The sequence below is a fragment of the Macaca fascicularis genome, chromosome 3 (assembly GCF_037993035.2).
Source record: "Macaca fascicularis isolate 582-1 chromosome 3, T2T-MFA8v1.1".
Taxonomy (NCBI): Eukaryota; Metazoa; Chordata; class Mammalia; order Primates; family Cercopithecidae; genus Macaca; species Macaca fascicularis.
In genome coordinates, this window is record NC_088377.1 from 29,423,967 (window position 1) to 29,444,517 (window position 20,551).

Below are 20,551 nucleotides of genomic sequence, written 5' to 3' on the forward strand. Positions count from 1 at the left end.
ACACAAGACAAGACAAACATGGCAGCCGCCACGAATGGCACGCTCTGCTTTATTTTATACAGTCGTTTGTGGAATGTTGCCAAGTCACAAGACACATTGTTGTTTTTCTGACCTTTCCCTGACTTTCTGGATTTTCAAGATGTTTACACATAAACAAGCCCCCAGGGTCTGCTGTTAGCAGCTGGCTCCTTTGTCCTCCCTGTTTGCAGGGAAGGAACGCCCTGCTTCGTTTGCAAGAGCAGGACTTATCGGAACGGGATGTTTGCGAGCACGTAGTCCTCTACACAAATGACAGAACAGTAGACCAAAATGGGTTAAATAAAGTAGAAGCGTATTATCTCATTTAAAAAGAAAATTATTCCAACATCAGAACAGGGATTCAATTATGCCAGATGGGTTGAGATTCTTTCTGTCTTTCCCATAATTAAATCTCGGAATGTTAGCAATGTCTGCCTTCATGATCATAAGACAGGTGCTGAAGTTCCAACATCATATCATCATGAGAATAAAAAATACTCACAGAATCCCAGCACTTTGGGAGGCTGAGAAGGGTGAACTGCCTGAGCTCAGGAGTTCAAGATCAGCCTAGGGAACGTGGCTAAACCCCATCTGTACACAAAATACAAAAATTAGCTGGGTGTGGTGATGCACACCTGTGGTCCAGGTCACTAAGGAGGTTGAGGCAGGAGGATCACTTTAGCCCAGGATTTCATGGCTACAGTGAGCAACAGTGATATGCCACTGCACTCCAGCCTGAGTGACAGAGTGAGACCCTGTCTCTACCAAAAACAAAAACAAAAACAAAACCCACAGCAGAAAGGAAGGAAGTGAAAACAAAAAAAATTTTTTTCTAGAGATCCTTCGTGCTACCATACTTTTGCTTATCCCTCACTGGCCAACATGCTTCACTTGTCCATTGTTAGACTGATGACCAACAAGAATAATGGAATTTCCATAATTGGCATAGAATAGGTCTCTATGGATAATGGAGAAAAAACAGATGTACTCGTCCTGCCCTACGCTGCCAAATGAGCAAAGTAATAATTCTATCTATGTGCAATAGGAAAGAATAACTGTAACCTGCAGTATTTGCATAGCTCACATATAGCATGATATATAGCAGATCCTGAAAAGTCAACACACTCTCAAATTATTCATTCACTCACATAGCATAGATTTGTTGAGCACCTACCATGCAGCAAGCACTGTTCTCTACACCTGAGAGACATCAGAGAACATAATGTAACTCCTAAACCTCATGGAGTTTACATGCCAAAGGAGGAAGACAGATAATAAACGATTAGTATAATAAATAATTATATGTTATACATCATTTCATATATGTGTATATATATATATATGAAAGTGACAAGTAGTGTTTAAAACAAATCAGGGTAAGGTGGGTCCAGATGGAAATTTTAAATAGGGTGATCAGAGAAGACCTCCTTGAAAAGTGACAATGACTTCAAGGAGAAGGGGCCAAAGATTAAGACACTCCCTCACCTGAAAAGCTGACTGATTCTGGATTCTAAATGGCAAAAGGTCAGATTGTTGCCTTCCCAGCAAAGCCTAATTATTCAGATAGCCTCACGATAGCTGCTATTAATGTGAAAGGACATGTCAGAGAAAGAGCAAGAAAGCAAAAGCTGAAGAACTATCTAGAATACATCCAGAAAAATGTTTGGTTGTACTTACAAGCACCTTGGAAGGAAATAAACTTAGAATTTACTAAGATTGAGGAAACTGTGTTGCTAAAGAATCTATGAGCCTAAGAACCAAATAGCCTTGTGACACTATGGGCCTACAAACTAAGCTGTAAAATATATGCAGCATTCAAGAGGAACAAATTCCCCAAAGCCCTCTTAGATGTGATCAAGAAGAATAATAGACAAAGAAGTTTCTTCCAGAGAGAAGAGCAGAGAGCCAGAGACCAGTGGACAAGAATTTACTCCCATAAAGCAGACACAAGGCCCGATCAAGGAAGTTCCTTCGCTACTAAGGCAGAGGTCTTTGACCCCCAACCATCTAGCTGATTTCCCTCAGTGCTATGAACCAGTGACTGCTGTGTTTCTCCTTCTTCCCTTTCCTGAATAGGAGTTTTAATTACAGTTATCCTCTCTCTGGTCCACCATTGATTCTGGTGGGAGGAAGGGGTGACAGAAAGAGAGGAAAGTATTTTACCTTCAACTTACAGGTCACCAGATAACTAGGAGCTACCTATGGATGTGAGTGACAGGACGGATCATCACCTGTCAACATACCTATGGATGCTGAGCTGGGTGCAGCAGCTGAGTATAACTTTGAGTTGTCTCCCTGGAGGAAGGGGTGAACGTGCTCTTTGTGGCTTGCCCAGAGAGAGGATGAGTATGAGAAGGATATACACAGAAACTCGGCAGCCAGAGTTTCAGGCTGTGGGAGAGACAGCTAGTCATCTACTAAAAATTATCCACTCGTTATTCCTAGGCACAAAAATAGGTTACATTTCCCCGTCTCCCTCACAGACTGATGTAACCATGTGACTAAATTCTCAACAATGAAATGTGAAATACGAGTAGATGTGGTATGTGCCTGCCTCTTCAGGACCGGGCCTTTTAAGAGAGGTGTGCTTCCTCCACATTACCCCCTCTTTCCAGTGGCTGAAATCTGAATGCAATCCTGACCTTGCACCAGATGACAAGGTCCCAGGGGACAGAAGAGTCACGAAATGCAAGAAACCTGGGTCCTTAAATAACCATGTGAAGGAGAGCTACTACCAACCTGGGGTACCTACCTTCAGTTATTACATGAGGGAAAAATCATTTTCTTGTTGATTAAGTCACTGAATTTCTAAGTCAGAAATTCAGTGTCAGAATTTCTAAGTCAGAAATTTATCCTCCTCTAACACAAACATTTTGCTAATGCATAAATTATCTCCTATATATTTTAAGATGACAAAAAAGAATATAATACACTTTGGAAGCCTTTCAAAATAGCTAAAATGTTTTCAGTTTTGAAACCTACATTTTCCAGTTATTTTGAAAACAAATACTATGGTGGGATCCCTTATCACAGACTATAGATAATGAATTATTAATATGCTTAACATGTAAGATTTAGCAAAATAATGAAAAAAGCAAGAAATAAAAATGTTATTTGCCAATGTGGTACTTAGACATCTTCATGGTGCTACAGCAATTGAAATGCAAATGTATTCCGTTGCCATTAAAAACTCCTTTCCAAATGCAATTACTTAATGCCTTTCGCTTACATTAAGTAGTAAACTTCTCAAGAGGAAGGACTTTGTTTTGCTGTCTACTGTGTAACTAACACTCGGCACAGTATCTCACATATAATGTGCATTTAATAAATACTTACTGAATGAATACATCAATGATTGATTGAATGAAGGAATTTCATTTTTGATTGGTTTTAACTTTTGTGAGAAAAAATAATGTTTAGTAGAAATTCAAAAAGCAGAAAAGCAAAAAAGGTGTACTTTCTTTTTACTACCCTCAATGCTGTTAAATGGAAGTAAATATGGCTTGAGAAAGCCTCTGTATTTCCATACTTGAGCCCTATTGGACAAATCATAACCTAACATAGTAGGTAGACAAGACTGAAAACCTAACTTAGGGGAATGCCTCTGCGGCAATAGATGAATCTCAGCCAATCCCAGGAGCCATACTTTGGCCATTCACACACTGCTCAACATTCCAACTGTGTTCACATAAGGCAAATGCCAAACTGTAACCAATCCAGCTGTTTCTGTACCTCACTTCCATTTTCTGTATGTCACTTTTTTTTTTCTTTCTTTTTTTTTTTTTTTGTCTATAAATTGCTCTGACTACGAGGCATTCCTGGAATCTCTATGAACCTGCTGTGATTCTGGAGGCTGCCTGATTTGCGAATCATTTTTTTCTTGCTCAGTTAAACTCTGTTCAATTTAATTGGTCTAAAGTTTTTCTTTTAACAATGCTATAATTCTCTCATCATCAAACTTTAAAATTGTATGTCATTCAATGGGTACACCAATAGTAAACTCAGAAACATGTCTGGATTTTAATTTCTAGCTTGAGTATTCTATACCCAAAGCCTGATACTTATACAAGGGAATATAAAAATAAACCTCTGGTAAATTATGAAACAGACTTTTCTAACTTCAAACATCAATACTAAACTTTCCTTTTATCACCTTGAATTTCACAGGGGGGACTGTGCACATTACTGAAGACTAGATTTGGCTCACAGCAGAAAAGAAAAATCAATAGCTTGGTAGTTAACTCCCAATCTTCTCCCAGAAATGCCAACACAGAATTTATCCACAGACTAGAAATAGGCTTGCTTTGTTCTGCTTGCAAAACAAGACAATGGATCAGCAGACAGCTTACCCAAAATGTTGGCAATACTAAAACTATAGGTAATAAATCCCTTTAATGCAAATATCTGTATCTCAAACTTTCAGAGGGATGCTTGTCTAAGCTTAAGAGGAGCCATAATTTTAAGAGTGATATTTTCTTCAGGGTTAAAGATTCCAAAAGAGCAGTGCTAGACTCCCTGTGTAGAATCTTACGAGGATCACACTTTTAGAAAATGGATGAATAAAACTGAAATAAGCCTGACAAATTGTTCAATTTCAGTGGAAATCAAAAATAATTTTTAAACAAATTATTATTATTATTATTATTATTGAGACAGAGTCTTGCTCTGTCACCAGGCTGGAGTACAGTGGCATGATCTCAGCTTACTGTAGCCTCCGCCTCCCAGGTTCAAGAGATTCCTCTGCTTCAGCCTCCCAAGTACCTAGGACTACAGGTGCATGCCACCACACCCAGCTAATTTTTTGTATTTTAATAGAGACGGGGTTTCACCATGTTGGCCAGGATGGTCTCCATCTCCTGACCTAGTGATCCACCTGGCTTGGCCTCCCAAAGTGCTGGGATTACAGGTGTGAGCCAACGCGCCCAGCATCAAATATATTCTTTAATCCAGCATTTCATCTAAGATTAAAAATTTAATTATCAGTGTTTATTAATCAATTTTAATTTTTAATGTGATTCATTCATTTAATAAATATTGAGCACGACAGTAGAGATTGCCTGCTGTAAATTGCAGTATCTATGCTCCCTCTTTTAGAAACCCTGACTTTTAGCTGGCCATATGGTCATCTGGAAGAAAGATGTGGTCCCCAAGTCCCCACCTCAGCTTGAGTCCAGGAGATAGAGATTGCAGTGAATCAAGATTGCAGTACTGAACCCAAGCCTGGAAGACAGAGCAACCCTGTCTCATGGTAAAAAAAAAAAAAAAAAAAAAAAGAAAAAGAAAGAAAGAAAGAAAGCAAAATGCATGCCTAAGAACTTTGAAGATCAGAGCCACCACACTCACCCTAGCTGCTCAATTCTAGACTTCAACATAAGAGAAAAAAAATTAAGTCCAACCTTTTTTCTTTTTTCTTTTTTTTTTTTTTGAGACAAAGTCTCACTCTGTTGCCCAGGCTGGAGTTCAGTGGCACGATCCCAGCTAACTGCAGCCTTGACCTCCCATACTCAAGCAATCCTCCCACCTCAGCCTCCTGAGTAGCTGGTACTACAGGCCTGCACCACCACACCAGCTAATTTTTTTGGTATTTTTTTGTAGAGATGGGGTTTCATCACGTTGCCCAGGCTGGTCATGAATTCTTGGGCTCAAGTGACCCTCCTGCCTCAGTCTTCCAAAGTGCTGGGATTACAGGCATGAGCCAACATGTCTGTCCATGTCCAACTTTTTATGTCACTGTTACTTGGGGATTTTTATATTACTTGCAGTGAAACTTAATTCTGGATTCAAACACAAATTATATTATAATTTGTAAGTGTTAAATACAAGATGAGTAAGGCAGTTTCTCCATACAATTCAGCTTAAAATTTAGCAATAAATAATGATGTAGAAAGAGTACCAGACTAGATTATGACAGATAGATTCTTCCTGTTTAATAGGTTTCAAACCAATTCCCTTCCTCTGGTAAGAGCAACCACTTTCCTTTTGGGAAACTTGTCTTTCATATCTTGAGATCAAATTTTAATTCCTATATCCCCACCCCTGAGCCAACTTCAATTCCTTGGGAATGGAGGAAGAGCTGGAAATGTAATACAGCCTGGCCAATTAAAGTACTAGCAATTGTGATTGATTCAGAGACAAGCATATGAATCACATTTGGCCATTCAGAATCCCGCTGTATTAATCAGCTATCACTGCAAAATGTTGCATAACTGAAAAACCCACAACTGAGTACTTGTATTAATCTGTTCTCACATTGCTATTAAAAACTACCTGAGACTGTGTAGTTTACAAAGAAAAGATGTTTAATTGACTCACAGAACCACAGGCTGTGTAGGAAGCATGGCTGGAGAGGCCACAAGAAACTTACAATCATGGTGGAAGGTGTAGGGGAAGCAAGTACATCTTCACATAGTGACAGGAGAGAGACAGTGCAAAGGTGAAAATGCTACAAACTTTCAACCAACCATATATCATGAGAACTCACTATCATGAGAACAGCAAGGGGAAAATCCACCCCTATGATCTAATCACCTCCCCAACATTGGGGATTAGAATTCAACATGAGATTTGGGTGGGGACATAGTGCCAAACCATATCAGTACTTTAATACCAAACGTCATGGATCTATAGGTCAGCTGGGGCAACCCAGCATTAGGCTGCAAGTTGGACCCTTCAATCTGTTTGATCTCTACATCTCTCATCTTTCTTGGACCAGCAAATACCTGGATGAAGGTCTTCTTGTGACATATGATAGAGATAAAGAAGCCAAGCTAACGCACACAGGCACATTTAAGGTCTCTGCTTGTTGTCATGTTCATTAATATCTCATTGGGATGGGGAAATATATTCTGCTCACTACAGTGAACTATAAAGTCACATGTGAGAGTAAGGGGGTTGAAGAAGTGGAAATAATAATTCAATCAATCAGTCACACCATCTTGAATTTCCAGTACCTTCAGGATCATGGTACCAGAAGGCTTTGAGCCTGGGGCTACATATGCCAATCTTCCTGGCTAAATGGAAAAAGCACCTCTCTAATTGGAGAGAATTAGGTAACATAGGAGGAGAAACAAATAGGTGAGAGATGGGTGGATGGATATATCTAATATACTAAATCCTTTCCTTTAAAAATGGGACCATGTCAGAAAAACATACTAAAAATAGTAGTGATATGAGCAAGCATTGTGGGAATTCAGGAAAGTAAAAGGATTAGAGATATTTTTGTAGCAGACATTCATTTGAATTGGACTTTAAATGATAAGTGAGAAAAATTTTCACAATTGCAGAGGTAATGCAATGATTTTCAGAAAAAAACATTATGTGATCTCTCTAACAGACATTGTTGGTTTCCCTCATGGAGAATCCCTACTAGGGCAGTGTAGATGGGAAATGTGGGGTTGCAGCCACCACACAGCGTTCCCTCTGTGATACTGCCTAGTGGAGTTGTGAGAGGAGGGCCACTGTTCTCCAGACCCCAGAATGGTAGATCCACTGATAGCTTTCACCTCGCACCTGGAAAAGCCATAGGCACTCAAAGTCAGCTCATGAAATCAGCCTCAGGGGCTGCACCTCACAGAGCCACATAGGCAGAGCTGCCCAAGACCTTGGGAGCCAACCCCTCGCATCAGCGTGCCCTGGATGTGAGGGATGGAGTCAAAGGAGATTATTTTGGAACTTTAAGATGTAATGGCTGCACTGCTGGATTTCAGACTTGCATGGGGCCTGTAACCCCTTTATTTTGGCCAATTTCTCCCTTTTGGAATGGGAATATTTACCCAAAGTCTGTATACACATTGTATGTTGGAAGAAACTAACTTGCTTTTGATTTTACAGGCTCAAAGGCACAAGGGACTTGTCTCAGATGAAACTTTGGACTTGGGCTTTTGAATTAATGCTGGAATGAGTTAAGACTTTGGGGGACTGTTGGGAAGGCATGGTTGTGATTTTAGATGTGAAAAGGAGATGAGATTTGGGAGGGGCCAGGGTAGAATGATATGGTTTGGCTCTGCGTCCCCACACAAATTTCATCTTGAATTGTCATCTTCACATGTCGGGGAGGGGTCTGGTGGGAAGTGATTGAATCATGAGGGTAGAATTTTCCCTTGCTGTTCTCATTACAGTGAGTGAGTTTTCACAAGATCTGGTTGTTTGAAAGTGTGTGGCACTTCCTCCTTTGCTCTGTCTCTCTCCCCTTCTCCACCATGGTAAGACGCGTTTTCCTCCCCTTTGCTTTCCACCATGGTTGTAAGTTTCCTAAGGCCTCCTATCCTATCCATGCTTCCTGTGCAGCCTGTGGAACTGTGACTCAATTAAACCTCTTTTCTTCTTTAATTATCCAGTCGCAGGTAGTTCTTTAGAGTAGTGTGAAAACAGACTAATATAGCTGTTATTATAAAATAGTCAAAATATTTTAAAAAGTAAAGTGTATTCAGTAAAAAATGTATAGTAAGTATTGATGAAAGAAAAATTTATAAAATAAACAGTGTAGTACGCATGTACAGTATTTATAAAGTCTACAGTGATTTTTAGTAATGTCCTAGGCCTTCACATTCAGTCACACTTACTCACTGACCCACTAAGAGCAACTTTTACTCCTGTAGGATCCATTCATAATAAGTGCCTGATGTACCATGTTTTTCTTTTATACAGTATTTTTACTATATCTGTAGTATGTCTACATACACAAATACTTACCATTGCCTTATAATTGCCTACAGTATTCAGTACAGTCACATGCTATACAAGTTCAAAGCCTAGGTCTTCAAATAGTCAAGGATTTTACCTTTAACTAACTACAATTCTTTCTAATTTAGTAACTCAGTGAAGTGTACAAAAATGTGTTATAAAGTGATATACAATGACTAGTTTTGTAATTAGTTCTTGGCCTAAAACAGACATTACTTTGACTTTAGGCTTAGTTAGGAATATGTATTAATCTGTTCTCTACTGATAAAGAAGACACACCCGAGACTGGGCAATTTACAAAAGAAAGAGGTCTAATGGACTTACAGTTCCACGTGGCTAGGGAGGCCTCATAATCGTGGTGGAAGGTGAAAGGCACATCTCACTTGGCAGCAGACAACCAACATCCAGAAAATATGAATTCTAGGACACTGAAACACAGACAGTACAAACATGTGATCCATAATAGAAAAGAAACAAATGAGAGGAGACCTATGATTACCCTGATTTTACGCCTGGAAGTACTTTCAGACTATGGTCCACATAAGGAAATTCAAGGAAAGTTGCGCTGGGGAGGAAAAGATTTGAGTTTGGGAAGTCTAAGACGACTGGAATTTGCAATAAAAAGTGACAGAAAGGAAAAATTATACATAGAAAGAGTTTCAGAATACTCTTCAAATCTTGGGCTGAATACAAAGCTGTGCATGTATAGCGCGAGACTTTACAAAAAAATTAAATAGCAGGGCAAAAAATAACTATCACCAAAAGAACAATTACTGGGGAACTACAAACTGAACACCTGCTGGAACTCACAGGGACAGGAGTCATTTGAGTTTTAATCAACTAGAGGGCAGAATCTTTATTAAATACCCATGACATACAAAAGAGGGTCCAACAAGCCACTCTTCCAGGACTGGACTAAGATATCCATATTACAAAATGATAGTGTAGACACTCACAAGGCTTAAAAACAAGTCTCAAAAGAAGCAAGCTGATCAGCCACTACAGGAACAGCTTCCCAAAATGAATCTCAACCTTCTTTAAAAATTTAGACATTCAATCTATTGGTTTTTTAATGCTGGCATAACTAACACACGTTTAATGGCTTGAAATGACACCCATTTATTATCTCACAGTTCGGTAGGTAAAAATTCCAGTACAGCATGAACCAGTACAGCATGATTGGGAGATTGTTCAAATGAGCTTCCCAATCCATGCAGGCAGTTGGCTGAATTCTGTTCCTTACAGTTTTAGGACTGTAGTTCCCATTTCCTTGCTGGCTACCAGCTGGAGACCAGTGTGTACTCCTAGAGCAATGGTGTGTTAAGTCCCTCTCATGCTTCCAATCACTTCGACTTTCTCTTTGCTACATTTCTCTGAGTTTACTTGGAGAAAGATGTCTGGTTATAAGGGTTCATGTAATTAGATTGGGCTCACCCCAATAATCCAGGATAACCTATTTTAAAGTCTATAATCTTCATTATATCTACAAAGTCTCTTTTGCTATGTTACATATACATATTGAAAAGATCCAAGAATTAGGGCGTGGACATCTCTTTTTTTCTTTTTCTTTTTCTTTTTCTTCTTTGTTTTTTTTTTTTTTTTTTTTTTTTTTTTTGAGACAGAGTCTTACTCTGTCACCCAGGCTAGAGTGAAGTGGCACGATCTCAGCTCACACAACATCCACCTCTAGGTCTCAAGCCAGTCTCCCACCTCAGCCTCCTCAGTAGATGGGACTACAGGCATGCACCACCATGCCTGGCTAATTTTTGTGGGGTTTTTTTGGTAGAGATGGGGATTCACGATGTTGCCCAGGCTGGTCTTGAACATCTAGACACAAATGATCAGCCCACCTCAGCCTCCCAAAGTGCTAAGATTACAGGTGTGAGCCCCCATGCCCCACTGATCCCCAGCGTTGGAGGTAAAGCCTGGTTGGGGAGCAGGGAGTAGGGAGTTGGAGCTTAGTTACGGATCCCTGATGAATGGCTTGGTGCCATTCTCTAGGGTATGAATCAATTCCTACTCTTAATTCCCAATGGAACTATTTTTTTTTTCCAACAACAACAACAACAAAGGAATAAAATAAAAATAAAAAAAAATAAAGAGAGTGAGCTTGAAATCTCCTCCCCTCTCTTGCTTGCTCTCTGGCCACATGATCTCTGCACACACTGGCTCTCCTTTGCCTCCTATCATGAATAGAACCAGCCTGAGGCCATCACCAGAAGCAGATGCTGGCACCATGCTTCTTGTACAGCCTCCAGAACCATGAGCCAAATAAACCTCTTTTCTATATAAATTATCCAGCCTTGGGTATTCCTTTATAGGAACACATACTGACTGAGACAAGCAGTAAAAAAATCCACTGTTACAAAACATCATTGTGAATCTCAAAAACATACTGAATGACAATAGCCAATCACAAATGAACACACACTGCTTAATTCCATGGATATGAATTCTTACAACAGACAAAACTAAAGCAGTCATATAAATTAGATCTCATGTTGGAGGAGCTTGACCAGGAAGGAACAGAAAGGAATGTTGGGGCTGTGGAAATGTTCTGTATCCTCACTGGGGTAGTGGTTACTCAAGTGTATATATTTGTCAAAATTCATCAAATAGTGCTTTTAAAATGGGAGAATGTTATTTCTGTAAATTATTCCTTAAGTTTTTTTAAAAAGCCAACAGGAGAGAAGAGTTTTAAGAATAGCAAGTAAACAATGTGAAATGCCATAGAAAGGAAGACGATCATGAGAATTGAAAAGAATTTGTTTCAATTTTTTAAATTTAGTGATTTTAGAACAATTTCATTGAATCACTTTAAAAGAGTCCTTTTTTAAAGAATCCCTTTTATTTAAAAGATGGGTAGACTCCAAGATGCAAGATATTTTAGTCGTAGTTACCTAGAATGAGAAATTCGAAGAGAAAAAGCTCAGGCTTTTCTATTTCAATTAGTGCATCTCAAACTTCGATGAACATAGGAATCTCCGGGGGGTCTTGTTAAAGTGCAGGTATTGATTTAGGAAATCTCGAGTAGGGCCTGAGATTATACATTTCTAACAGAAACCAGGTAATGTCAATGTTGCTGGTTCATCTACTAAAATAGGTGGCAAGGACACAGATCGCTCCTGCGAGGCACAGATGCCATAATTAGAGTGCTAATTTGGTCCAGAAGTTTCCAAGATCTATGGAGTCTATTCCTACCATCAGTTCAAGAATGCCTACATGTAGACTGACAGGCCAGCCCTCTTTCTATTTGAGTGCGACCAGAACACGCGCATATGATGCTGTAAAAAATAACATTGATCTTCGCTCAGTAGCCTTGGGTTCAATCCCCAGCCTGCTTCTAACCAACTGCGATAACCTGGGTTAATTACTCCTAGGCTGCAAAATGAGAGAACAGTTCCTGTTTCTCCTCTGTAGGTTCCCGTAAAGACTACAATAGAAAACGTAAGGGAAAGTACTGCATGAACCATACCCCCAAAACACCAGAATAGCTAAAATAAAAGTCAAGCAAAGAGTTTGAGAACCAAGCAGGACCTAAAAATAAGAGGTGGGGCTCGGGGTTTTCCCCGTGGGCGTTGAGGGATGTACCATATGGGGGGGACGCCCCACAACAAATAACCTATTTTAAAAGCTTCTGTATTTGAAATCATGCCTCTATCATGACACCTGAATATGAACTTTTCCTTCGTTAGTTACTTCAACTGGCACTTAACTATAAGTTCAGAGACAGTATTATGCTTCTTTCTCCTGAAGTCAAAGTGCCACCCACGCACCTCGCCCTTTCTCCCATCCACCCGCGGTTTTCCTACCCCCGCCGCCTGCGGCCCCCGCCCCGGGGCAGTAGTTTGCACTGTGCTGAAGGGAGAGGTGGAACGGATTCGTCTATCTACGCACCTCGACGAGGGGGGTGTGAGGAGCTACGTTCCAGAGAACGGTAAGAAACTCCGGCCAGGACACACGGAATCACCGGAGAACTCGAGGCGAAGGTGCGGCGTCGGTGCAGGAGTGGAGGGGCGGGCCCGTAGCAGCCCTGCGAGCGCGCAGTTGTGCCCGCGGCCGCGCCACCCTCCCCGCAGCCTTCGCGGATGGCGCCGGCGGGAGAGGGCGGGGCCAGGCGCGCGGCGGCCGCCTCTGCTGCGGCCGGAAACAATAGTGGAGGAACCCGAGCCGCGCGGAAAGGTGGTGGTGGCCCGCGGAGACGGACGGTAAAGACCCCGCACCCCTGCTCCTGTCCCACCTGAGCCCAGATCCCCCGCCCCATCGTGCCGCCTCCTTCGAGTTCCGAGCCCCGAGGCCCCTCGCGCTGCTGCGCGCCAGGCGCCCCGACGGACGGACCGACGGAGAGACTGACGTGGGTCCGCGACTCCCTGGGGGCGGTCGCGCGCCCCCAACGCTGAAGGACGGGCCAGGACCCGGCTCCCCGAGACCCTGAGGCTGGGCGGGCCGGCCGCCGTGGCCGTCGGACGCTTTCTTCCCTCTGGGAGGAATCCCGGAGCGATGGGACGAGTCTCTCCCGCCCGCTGGGCTCCAGGGTGCCGCGGTTCTCCCGGCTCCGGCTTGGGCCCCTCCGGCGGTGCCTGGCTGGTACCGTGAATCCGCCGCTCGGCCTTCGGTGTGGTTGCCCCGGACACGGCGGGACGCCCTCCCCAGGTGTTCGGTACCCACGTGCATTTTGCTACCGCCGACCTCCGTTCCATGCGAAGCTTCGCAACTCCGAGTTCGCGAGGCGCATCTGAGGTTCCCCCAATGGAAGTTAGCAAAGCAGTGTCCCGTGCAGGTCGTTTTTCCTGTTTCTCACAGCGTTAACTAGGTTGACAGAACCTGGTAGCTGAAGAGGCCTCGCTGCTAAGCCCTGTGTCTGATTATTCGAGGTTGGGGGACGAAGGAGGAGGACTAGAATGCCCGCAAACCTCTCTCCTTCAGGTCCCCTTAACCCAATCAACTATAGGACAAAAAAGACACTGACATAGTGTCACCTATGGCCTAGTTTTAAGTTTTACTAGCTTTGTGTCTTTGCACAGGAAAAGTGCAATGTTGAAGTGCAAGTATGGCGATGCTTGTTTGATGGAGCTTTTGCTTTAGACGAGCCGAACAGCATCCTTGTTTCCTAGAAGTTCCCGGAAAAGGAAACTACCCCAAAGGCAGGTTCTTGAATTGTGTAACTTTCCTTTTCTGTTTCTTAATAGGGGCACTATGAACGAAGAGGAGCAGTTTGTAAACATTGATTTGAATGATGACAACATTTGCAGTGTTTGTAAACTGGGAACCGACAAAGAAACACTCTCCTTCTGCCACATTTGTTTTGAGCTAAATATTGAGGGTAAGCACACGGTGTAGTTTTGATTTTACGGCATGAATTTAATACAGCTGCTTTATCCTGGTTGTAAGGTAAAACTAAAATATCTTCAATGATTGGAAATTGTGCTAAATATGAATAGTGTAGAGATTTGTTAAAGATAAGGTTTCTGGAAATGAAGGTGCAGTTAACAGAGTTACGAATTTAAGAGAAATCTGTTTTTTAAAGACCCCTGGAACAACCTCATTTTTCCTAATACAGAAATAAGTATGAGTGTTGATTGGGAAACGTGTTTTCTGGTTTGAGAGCTTATTGAATTGTCAGATTTTAACAGACGTGTGTGTTTTTCATATTAAGAAGTAACATAATTTTTTTATTCTTTCAAGCCTATTATGCAAGTATTTGAGTGAGATAAGCCCAAACCCTTTTCTTACCAGTATGATCTTATTATCTGGAAAAATATTTTAAAATTTTAACCTCTTTTCAGTGATCACACACACTGTTAGTAATTTTTGAAAACTGGAAAGGTTTTTAAAATTTTTTAATGGTGTCCCTAAGATATATGAAGAAAAATTCTCCAAATCCAAAAAAAAAAAAACACAGCCCTCTTAGAAGGTTGTATTTGGGTTGGTGCAGTTAGTGTCGTCATATTAAAATTGATTTTTGGTTTAGATATTTATGAGTCATACTAAAAAAAAAAAACTTAATATTCTGGCCTGTAATTTGAGTTTTGAGTTGTTACATATCAGTAGAGAGACTTTATTAAACCTCCAGATTATGGACAGTTTCAAAATAGTTATTTCCTTTTTTCTGAATTATATATTTGAAATTTTTCATGATCTTTATTTTCTGTTCTGTAAGTATGGGGTATGAAATGTTCTTAGAGTTTTAAAACAATATAGTGGGGGATTATATACCTTGAAATTCCTGTTAGGACTTGTTATTCAGAAATTATTATAGTCACCAAACAGTATGTGATGGAAGATTATGGATTTCTTGTGTATTACATAGAATATCTATAACTTTGGCTTTAATAAATGTAGTGATTATAGCTAATTTCAAAAGATGATATAACAGGAACAGCGGTGTAGTCCTACAATTTCAGCTACTCCAGAGGTTGAGGTGACAGGATTGCTTGAGCCTAGGAGTTCAAGTCCAGTTTGGGCAGCATAGCAAGACCCTATCTCTAAAAGAATAAATAAAAATAAAAGGATAACTTAAAAATAAGTTTATTTTACAGTACTTAAATCATGCTAGGGTTAAAATCTGAATTTATGTTCTTTGAAAATAGAGGTGGCTTGTATATTGTTGATACATTGTAGAATTTTAATTTTAGATGGGTAAAGACATTAGAAATTATCTAGTCCAACCCCGTATTTTACCTTTAAGGAAACAGCCAAAAAGTTGGACTGCCCAGGGTTGCTGTAGTGGTGATGGCAACCTGTTGTTATGTGCCAGGCACTGTGCTAAACCCCTTATGTGGATTATCTTATTTAACTCAAGATAGCTTTGGAATGACTACTGTCATTTTCTATTTTCAATGTGATAGAGCTGAAACTTGGAGACCTAAGAAATACAGTTTGAAGTCACACAGCTCATAACTGACGATCCTGGACTAAAGCTTGACAGTCTGGTTCTAGTATATGTAATCTTAATACCATTGATCTACTGTCAATAGTTATTTTATATCAATAGGGCTAATGTTCTAATCCTAATTGGTTATCCTTGCTATTCTCTCAGCCACCTTTTTCTAACCAGTGTTTCCTGGCAACTCATCATTAATGGAGTTCGTACCATGATCGAATTTTTCCACAGAACCCTAAATTTTTGTAATTGCTTTTCTAGCTTTTTAAAATAAGCCTTTTATCTGGTATTCAGTCATTGTATAGAGATTATACAGATATTTCCTCAGGTACCATCTCTTAACATTTCAGCTCTGATAATATCTCAGCATGTAAGCATGGAATAAGTCCTTTGTTTTTGAAATCATAGTTACCTTCAGTGTAAAAGACAATTCTCAATTTGAATTAGAACTGTTTCATTAATACTCTATGTATAGTCAAGGTTTTATATATTAAAATCCCAATTTAATCTTTGTAAGTAAAATTAGAATCAAATAATTTCTTCTCTATCTGGTGTCAGTTCTCAGCTCTCACAAATACACATTTTCATTTTCACTACAGTTATCAGCTAGTGTATTACAACTGTTTTGTTTAATATGAGATTATTGTAAGCCGGCGTGGTGGCTGACGCCTATAATCCCAACACTTTGGGAGGCCAAGGCAGGTGGATCACTTGAGGTTAGGAGTTCGGGACCAGCCTGACCAACATGGAGAAACCCCGTCTCTACTAAAAATACAAAATTAACCGGGCATGGTGGCACATGCCTGTAATCTCAGCTACTCGGGAGGCTGAGGCAAGAGAATCACTTGAACCCAGGAGACAGAGGTTGCAGTGAGGTGAGATCATGCCATCGCACGCCAGTCTGGGCAACAAGAGCGAAACTCCGTCTCAAAAAAAAAAAAAAAAGATTATTTTAGAAAAGAGGGAAATGAGCATCTTGAATTGCACACAATTTTAGTTTTTGTATCAGTATACAGGACTTTAGAAATCAGTGGGGGAAAAATGTCATAATAATTACATACTAGAAAAATAACAAGGTATATTTGTTGTCGGTAAATCTTTTAAAATGTTTTTGAAGTTTTCTTTCCTCTACCAAGTTCCCAACACAATGCCTGTCAATAGGCTAGAATGTAAGAGGGGCTTTTTAAAAATGACATTTAACTTTACTAGTTTAGTGTAAAGTTTTTTGTAGTTTGGGAGTATTGCAGTTACCTGATTTCTTAGTGTACTAATTGCTAACTTTGCTCTAAGACACTCTTCTCTGAGAAGAGGCTGAGTAAAAATAAATTCTCCTGAGGAATAATAACAGTTAAGCTAGTTTTGAGTCCATACATTTGTAGTAAACAATAGTAATATTTTCTACTTTTTGGATTGTTGCTTACATCAAGTCAACACTGGTTTCCTAATCAACTAGCCTCTTGTTTAAAAGCTGTGTGCATGCATACGTTTATAAAATGAAGACAAAGGAAGGAAGAAAGAAATAACAAAAGACAATCTAATCTTGTATTGTGGGCATGGCTCTAAGTTGGCTTTTCTCTGTGACTTTACAATGATGAAAAGGAAAGAGGAGCCTAAATTTTACGTACTTCCAAGCCACAGGTGATATGCTTTAAGGACCTGAGAAACGCACTCTGAGGACTCAGATATTTTTAAATGTTTACAAGGTTAATTTTTTTTTTAAACTGTTCTTCATCATTTGATATGGTTTGGATCTGTGTCCCTACCCAAATCTCATGTTGAAATGTAATCCCCAGGCAGAGACTGGTATTAGGTGATCGGATCATGGAGGTGGAATTCACATAAATGGGTTAGCACCATCCCCTCAGTGCTGTTCTCATGATAGTCAGTGAGTGAGTTATCATGAGACCTGGTTGTTTTAAAATGTGTAGCACCTCCCCCCTCACTCTCTTCCTCCTACTCTAACCAAGTGAGGTGTTGGCTCCCTCTTTGCCTTCTGCCCTGATTGTAAGTTCCCTGAGGACTCCGCAGAAGCAGATGCTACCGTGCTTCTTGTACGCCTGCAGAATTGTGAGCCAGTTAAACCTCTTTTCTTTATAAATTACCCTGTCTCGGGTTTTTTTTAATAGCAATGCAAGAATGGACTAATACACCATTAAAATAAATTGTCTACTTCTCAGATTACGAAACAGATGCATAAACTTCCTAAATACTTACAGCCTGCCCTTGGCCCTAAGACACTATGAACTTTTTCATACATATTAGTGATCAAATACTCTAATATGCATCATAGTTCAAATTGCTAAAATCTCTAAAGATATTTAAGGACCAACTTACTACCATTCCCTAAGGAATGGCAAAGAGGAAGGCAGCCCAGGGTGGTTAGGAGCCAGTAATTAAACTCAACTGTAAGGTAACAAAGCCCAAAGTGAGACTTCAGCAGGAAAAGATCCAGGGTTTCAATACTGTTGGTTCATACTATGAGTTTTCATCTTGTGCCAAAATAGTGTATAAATAATTCTTAGAGCATTTCTCTCTTCCTATAATTGGCTTGCTTGCTTTTCCATAGAGAAACCCCATCCACCCCCCCCCCCGGTTTTTTTTAAGCTAACTTAGCTTAGAACAGTTTAGCTTTTCTTCCTTTCTTTATGTTATTAAAATAAGGGTTTCACTATGTTGCTTAGGCTGGCCTTGAGCAATTCTCCCAGCTCAGTCTCCCAGGAAGCTGAGATTACAGGTGTGCATCACCTTACACCTGGCTAAAACATTTTTATAAGATTCGACCAATTCCTGTTATACAGGTTGAGCATTCAAAATCCAAAATGTAAAACTTTTTGACACCTACACGATGCTCAAAGGAGATGCTCATTGGAGCATTTCAGATTTAAGATTTTTTTTATTTGGAATGCTCAACCAGTAAGTATAATACAAATATTCCAAAATCTGAAATTTGAAACAGTTCTGGTTTCAGGCATTTCAGATAAGAGATACTCAATCTGTACCAAAGTTTCCAGTGTAACTTGGCCTTGCTAGTTGGTAAGTATGTATCTGGCTGCTCTCTGTGTAGTACCTCTTGGACTACTTTCTCGATTAGTTCTTTCTAGGAACCATTCTAGGAGGAGACCCAAAGTCAGCTCCTTAGCAATCTTTCCAGCAAGAAAAATCCGTGATCTTGGCTAAGTCATAGGTGAATTAGTGCCTGTGTTTAATCTTACTGTTCCTTGGTTCTCTGTGTCTTTACCATATACTGTTTGTGGTCAGTAGTCAGGGACCAATTGGAATCTCAATGTGACATTCTTGATTTGGTTTGGAAGTTTGAACTGGTTGTCTATTACTCAAAGAGGACATAAACTGTTCCTCTGTGTCCTGCTTCTGAGACACTAACATTTTTTCCACTTAAGTAAGGGTCCCCACCACTTGTGATCGGGAAGCTGTAAAGAGCTAGTTCAGTCTGGCATTAGCCTCTTTCTCATTTCCCATCCTGTAATGGCAAACATCATGTATTAACTAAAAGTTGCACTTTGAAGTATAAAGCCTAATGGGAATTCTGAACTTTAGCTTGGTGATCTTTAATATACTTATCTTAGTCTATTTTGAGCTGCTGTAACAGAATAGCTGAGACTGGGTAATTTATAAAGAACGCAGATTTCTTGGTTCTGAAGGTTGAGGGCCCTGCATTTGGGCAACGATCTTCATGCTGCATCATCCTGTGGCAGAAGGCAGGAAGTCAAGAGAGAGCTAAACTCACTTTTATAACAAAAGTGGTTTCTTTTTTTTTTCTTTTTGAGATGGAGTCTCACCCTGTCGCCCTGGCTGGAGTGCAGTGGTACAATCTTGGCTCACTGCAAGCTCCGCCTCCCAGGTTCACGTCATTCTCCTGCTTTAGCCTCCTGAGTAGCTGGGACCACAGACGCCCGCCACCACGTCCAGCTAATTTTTTGTATTTTTAGTAGAGACAGGGTTTCACTGTGTTAGCCAGGATGGTCTTGATCTCCTGACCTCATAATCAGCCCGCCTTGGCCTCCCAAAGTGCTGGAATTACAGGCATGAGCCACCACACCTGGCCAAAAGTGGTTTCTTATAAAAGTTAATCTCAAGATAACTAACCCACTCCTACAATAATGACATTACTTCATTTATTTGGTCAGAGCCCTCATTACCTAATCACCTATTAGACCCCGCCACCACACTGTGGCTTTAAGGATTGTTTCCAAAACATGAACTTTGAGGGACACATTCACACCACAGCAACTTGAAAGTAAAGGCTCAAGGTTAATTTTTTTTTAATCCTTAACTGCCTTTTAATATCACTTAGTTTGAACACTTTAAAAATGGCTCTGGTAGTAATACTTTATTTGAATAGGAGTAAGGATGGGTGAGAGTAAAAAGTAGGCTTAATTGGTGATTAGTTTAAATAATAGAATATTTTTATAGAAAAATCATTGAAACTAGGCTAACAATATCTGGTAAAGACTTGTGATTTAACTAACAACCCATATATGAGGAGCCAGTTTCCAGACTTTTATCCCTGTCCTAATGATGGTAGCCTCATTTTTTTTTTCTCCTGCCTAACTTTGTTAGGCTTTCTAATTCTAAAGTCTAGGATGCGTTTAAAATTTAGATCACACATAAATTTTGGTTGTGAAGGATGTCCTCTGCAGCAGAGGAGTATGTATGTTCATAATGATGATCTTGAGTGCTTTTTAAGTCAGTGATAAAAATAATGTTCTTTTAAATCAGTGATTTAAAGTTGAAAACAAGCAGTGTGTATAACCCAGAATATTCTATTAATAAGAATATCGTAATGATAAAATGATTTATTAGAATATATAAAAATGACTTTCTGGTTCAGAATCATAGTTCATTTATCCCAATAGTCTGACAGAGATGAAAAGAAATGTTTTATGAGATACATGAAAACAACTTAAATCTAAATTGAAAGTCTTTACTACTTGGATCAAAATTATTCTC

At 40.1% G+C, this 20,551-nt stretch overlaps 2 protein-coding genes across 6 annotated transcripts in view; one reads left to right on the plus strand and one right to left on the minus strand.

Moving 5' to 3' along the window:
* Nucleotides 1-9,131, minus strand: part of CHODL (chondrolectin) — a 459,390-nt gene extending 450,259 nt beyond the window's left edge. For both annotated transcript variants that reach the window (XM_065541474.2, XM_065541473.2), the window contains exon 1: nt 9,025-9,131. The gene's annotated coding sequence lies outside the window, so the exon portion shown is untranslated. The remainder of the gene's footprint in view (nt 1-9,024) is intronic.
* Nucleotides 9,132-12,532: 3,401 nt separating this feature from the next.
* The window catches only part of C3H21orf91 (chromosome 3 C21orf91 homolog), a 34,205-nt gene continuing 26,186 nt past the window's right edge, over nt 12,533-20,551 (plus strand). For 2 of the 4 annotated variants that reach the window (XM_015446960.3, XM_045389185.3), the window contains exons 1-2: nt 12,533-12,637; nt 13,890-14,023. In XM_015446960.3, coding sequence (XP_015302446.3) covers nt 13,897-14,023 — 127 coding nt within the window. In that variant the 5' untranslated portion in view covers nt 12,533-12,637; nt 13,890-13,896. Of the gene's footprint in view, nt 12,638-12,854; nt 12,909-13,889; nt 14,024-20,551 lie in introns of those variants that run through there. The other 2 variants (XM_005548916.4, XM_074034195.1) reach the window with 1 other exon arrangement.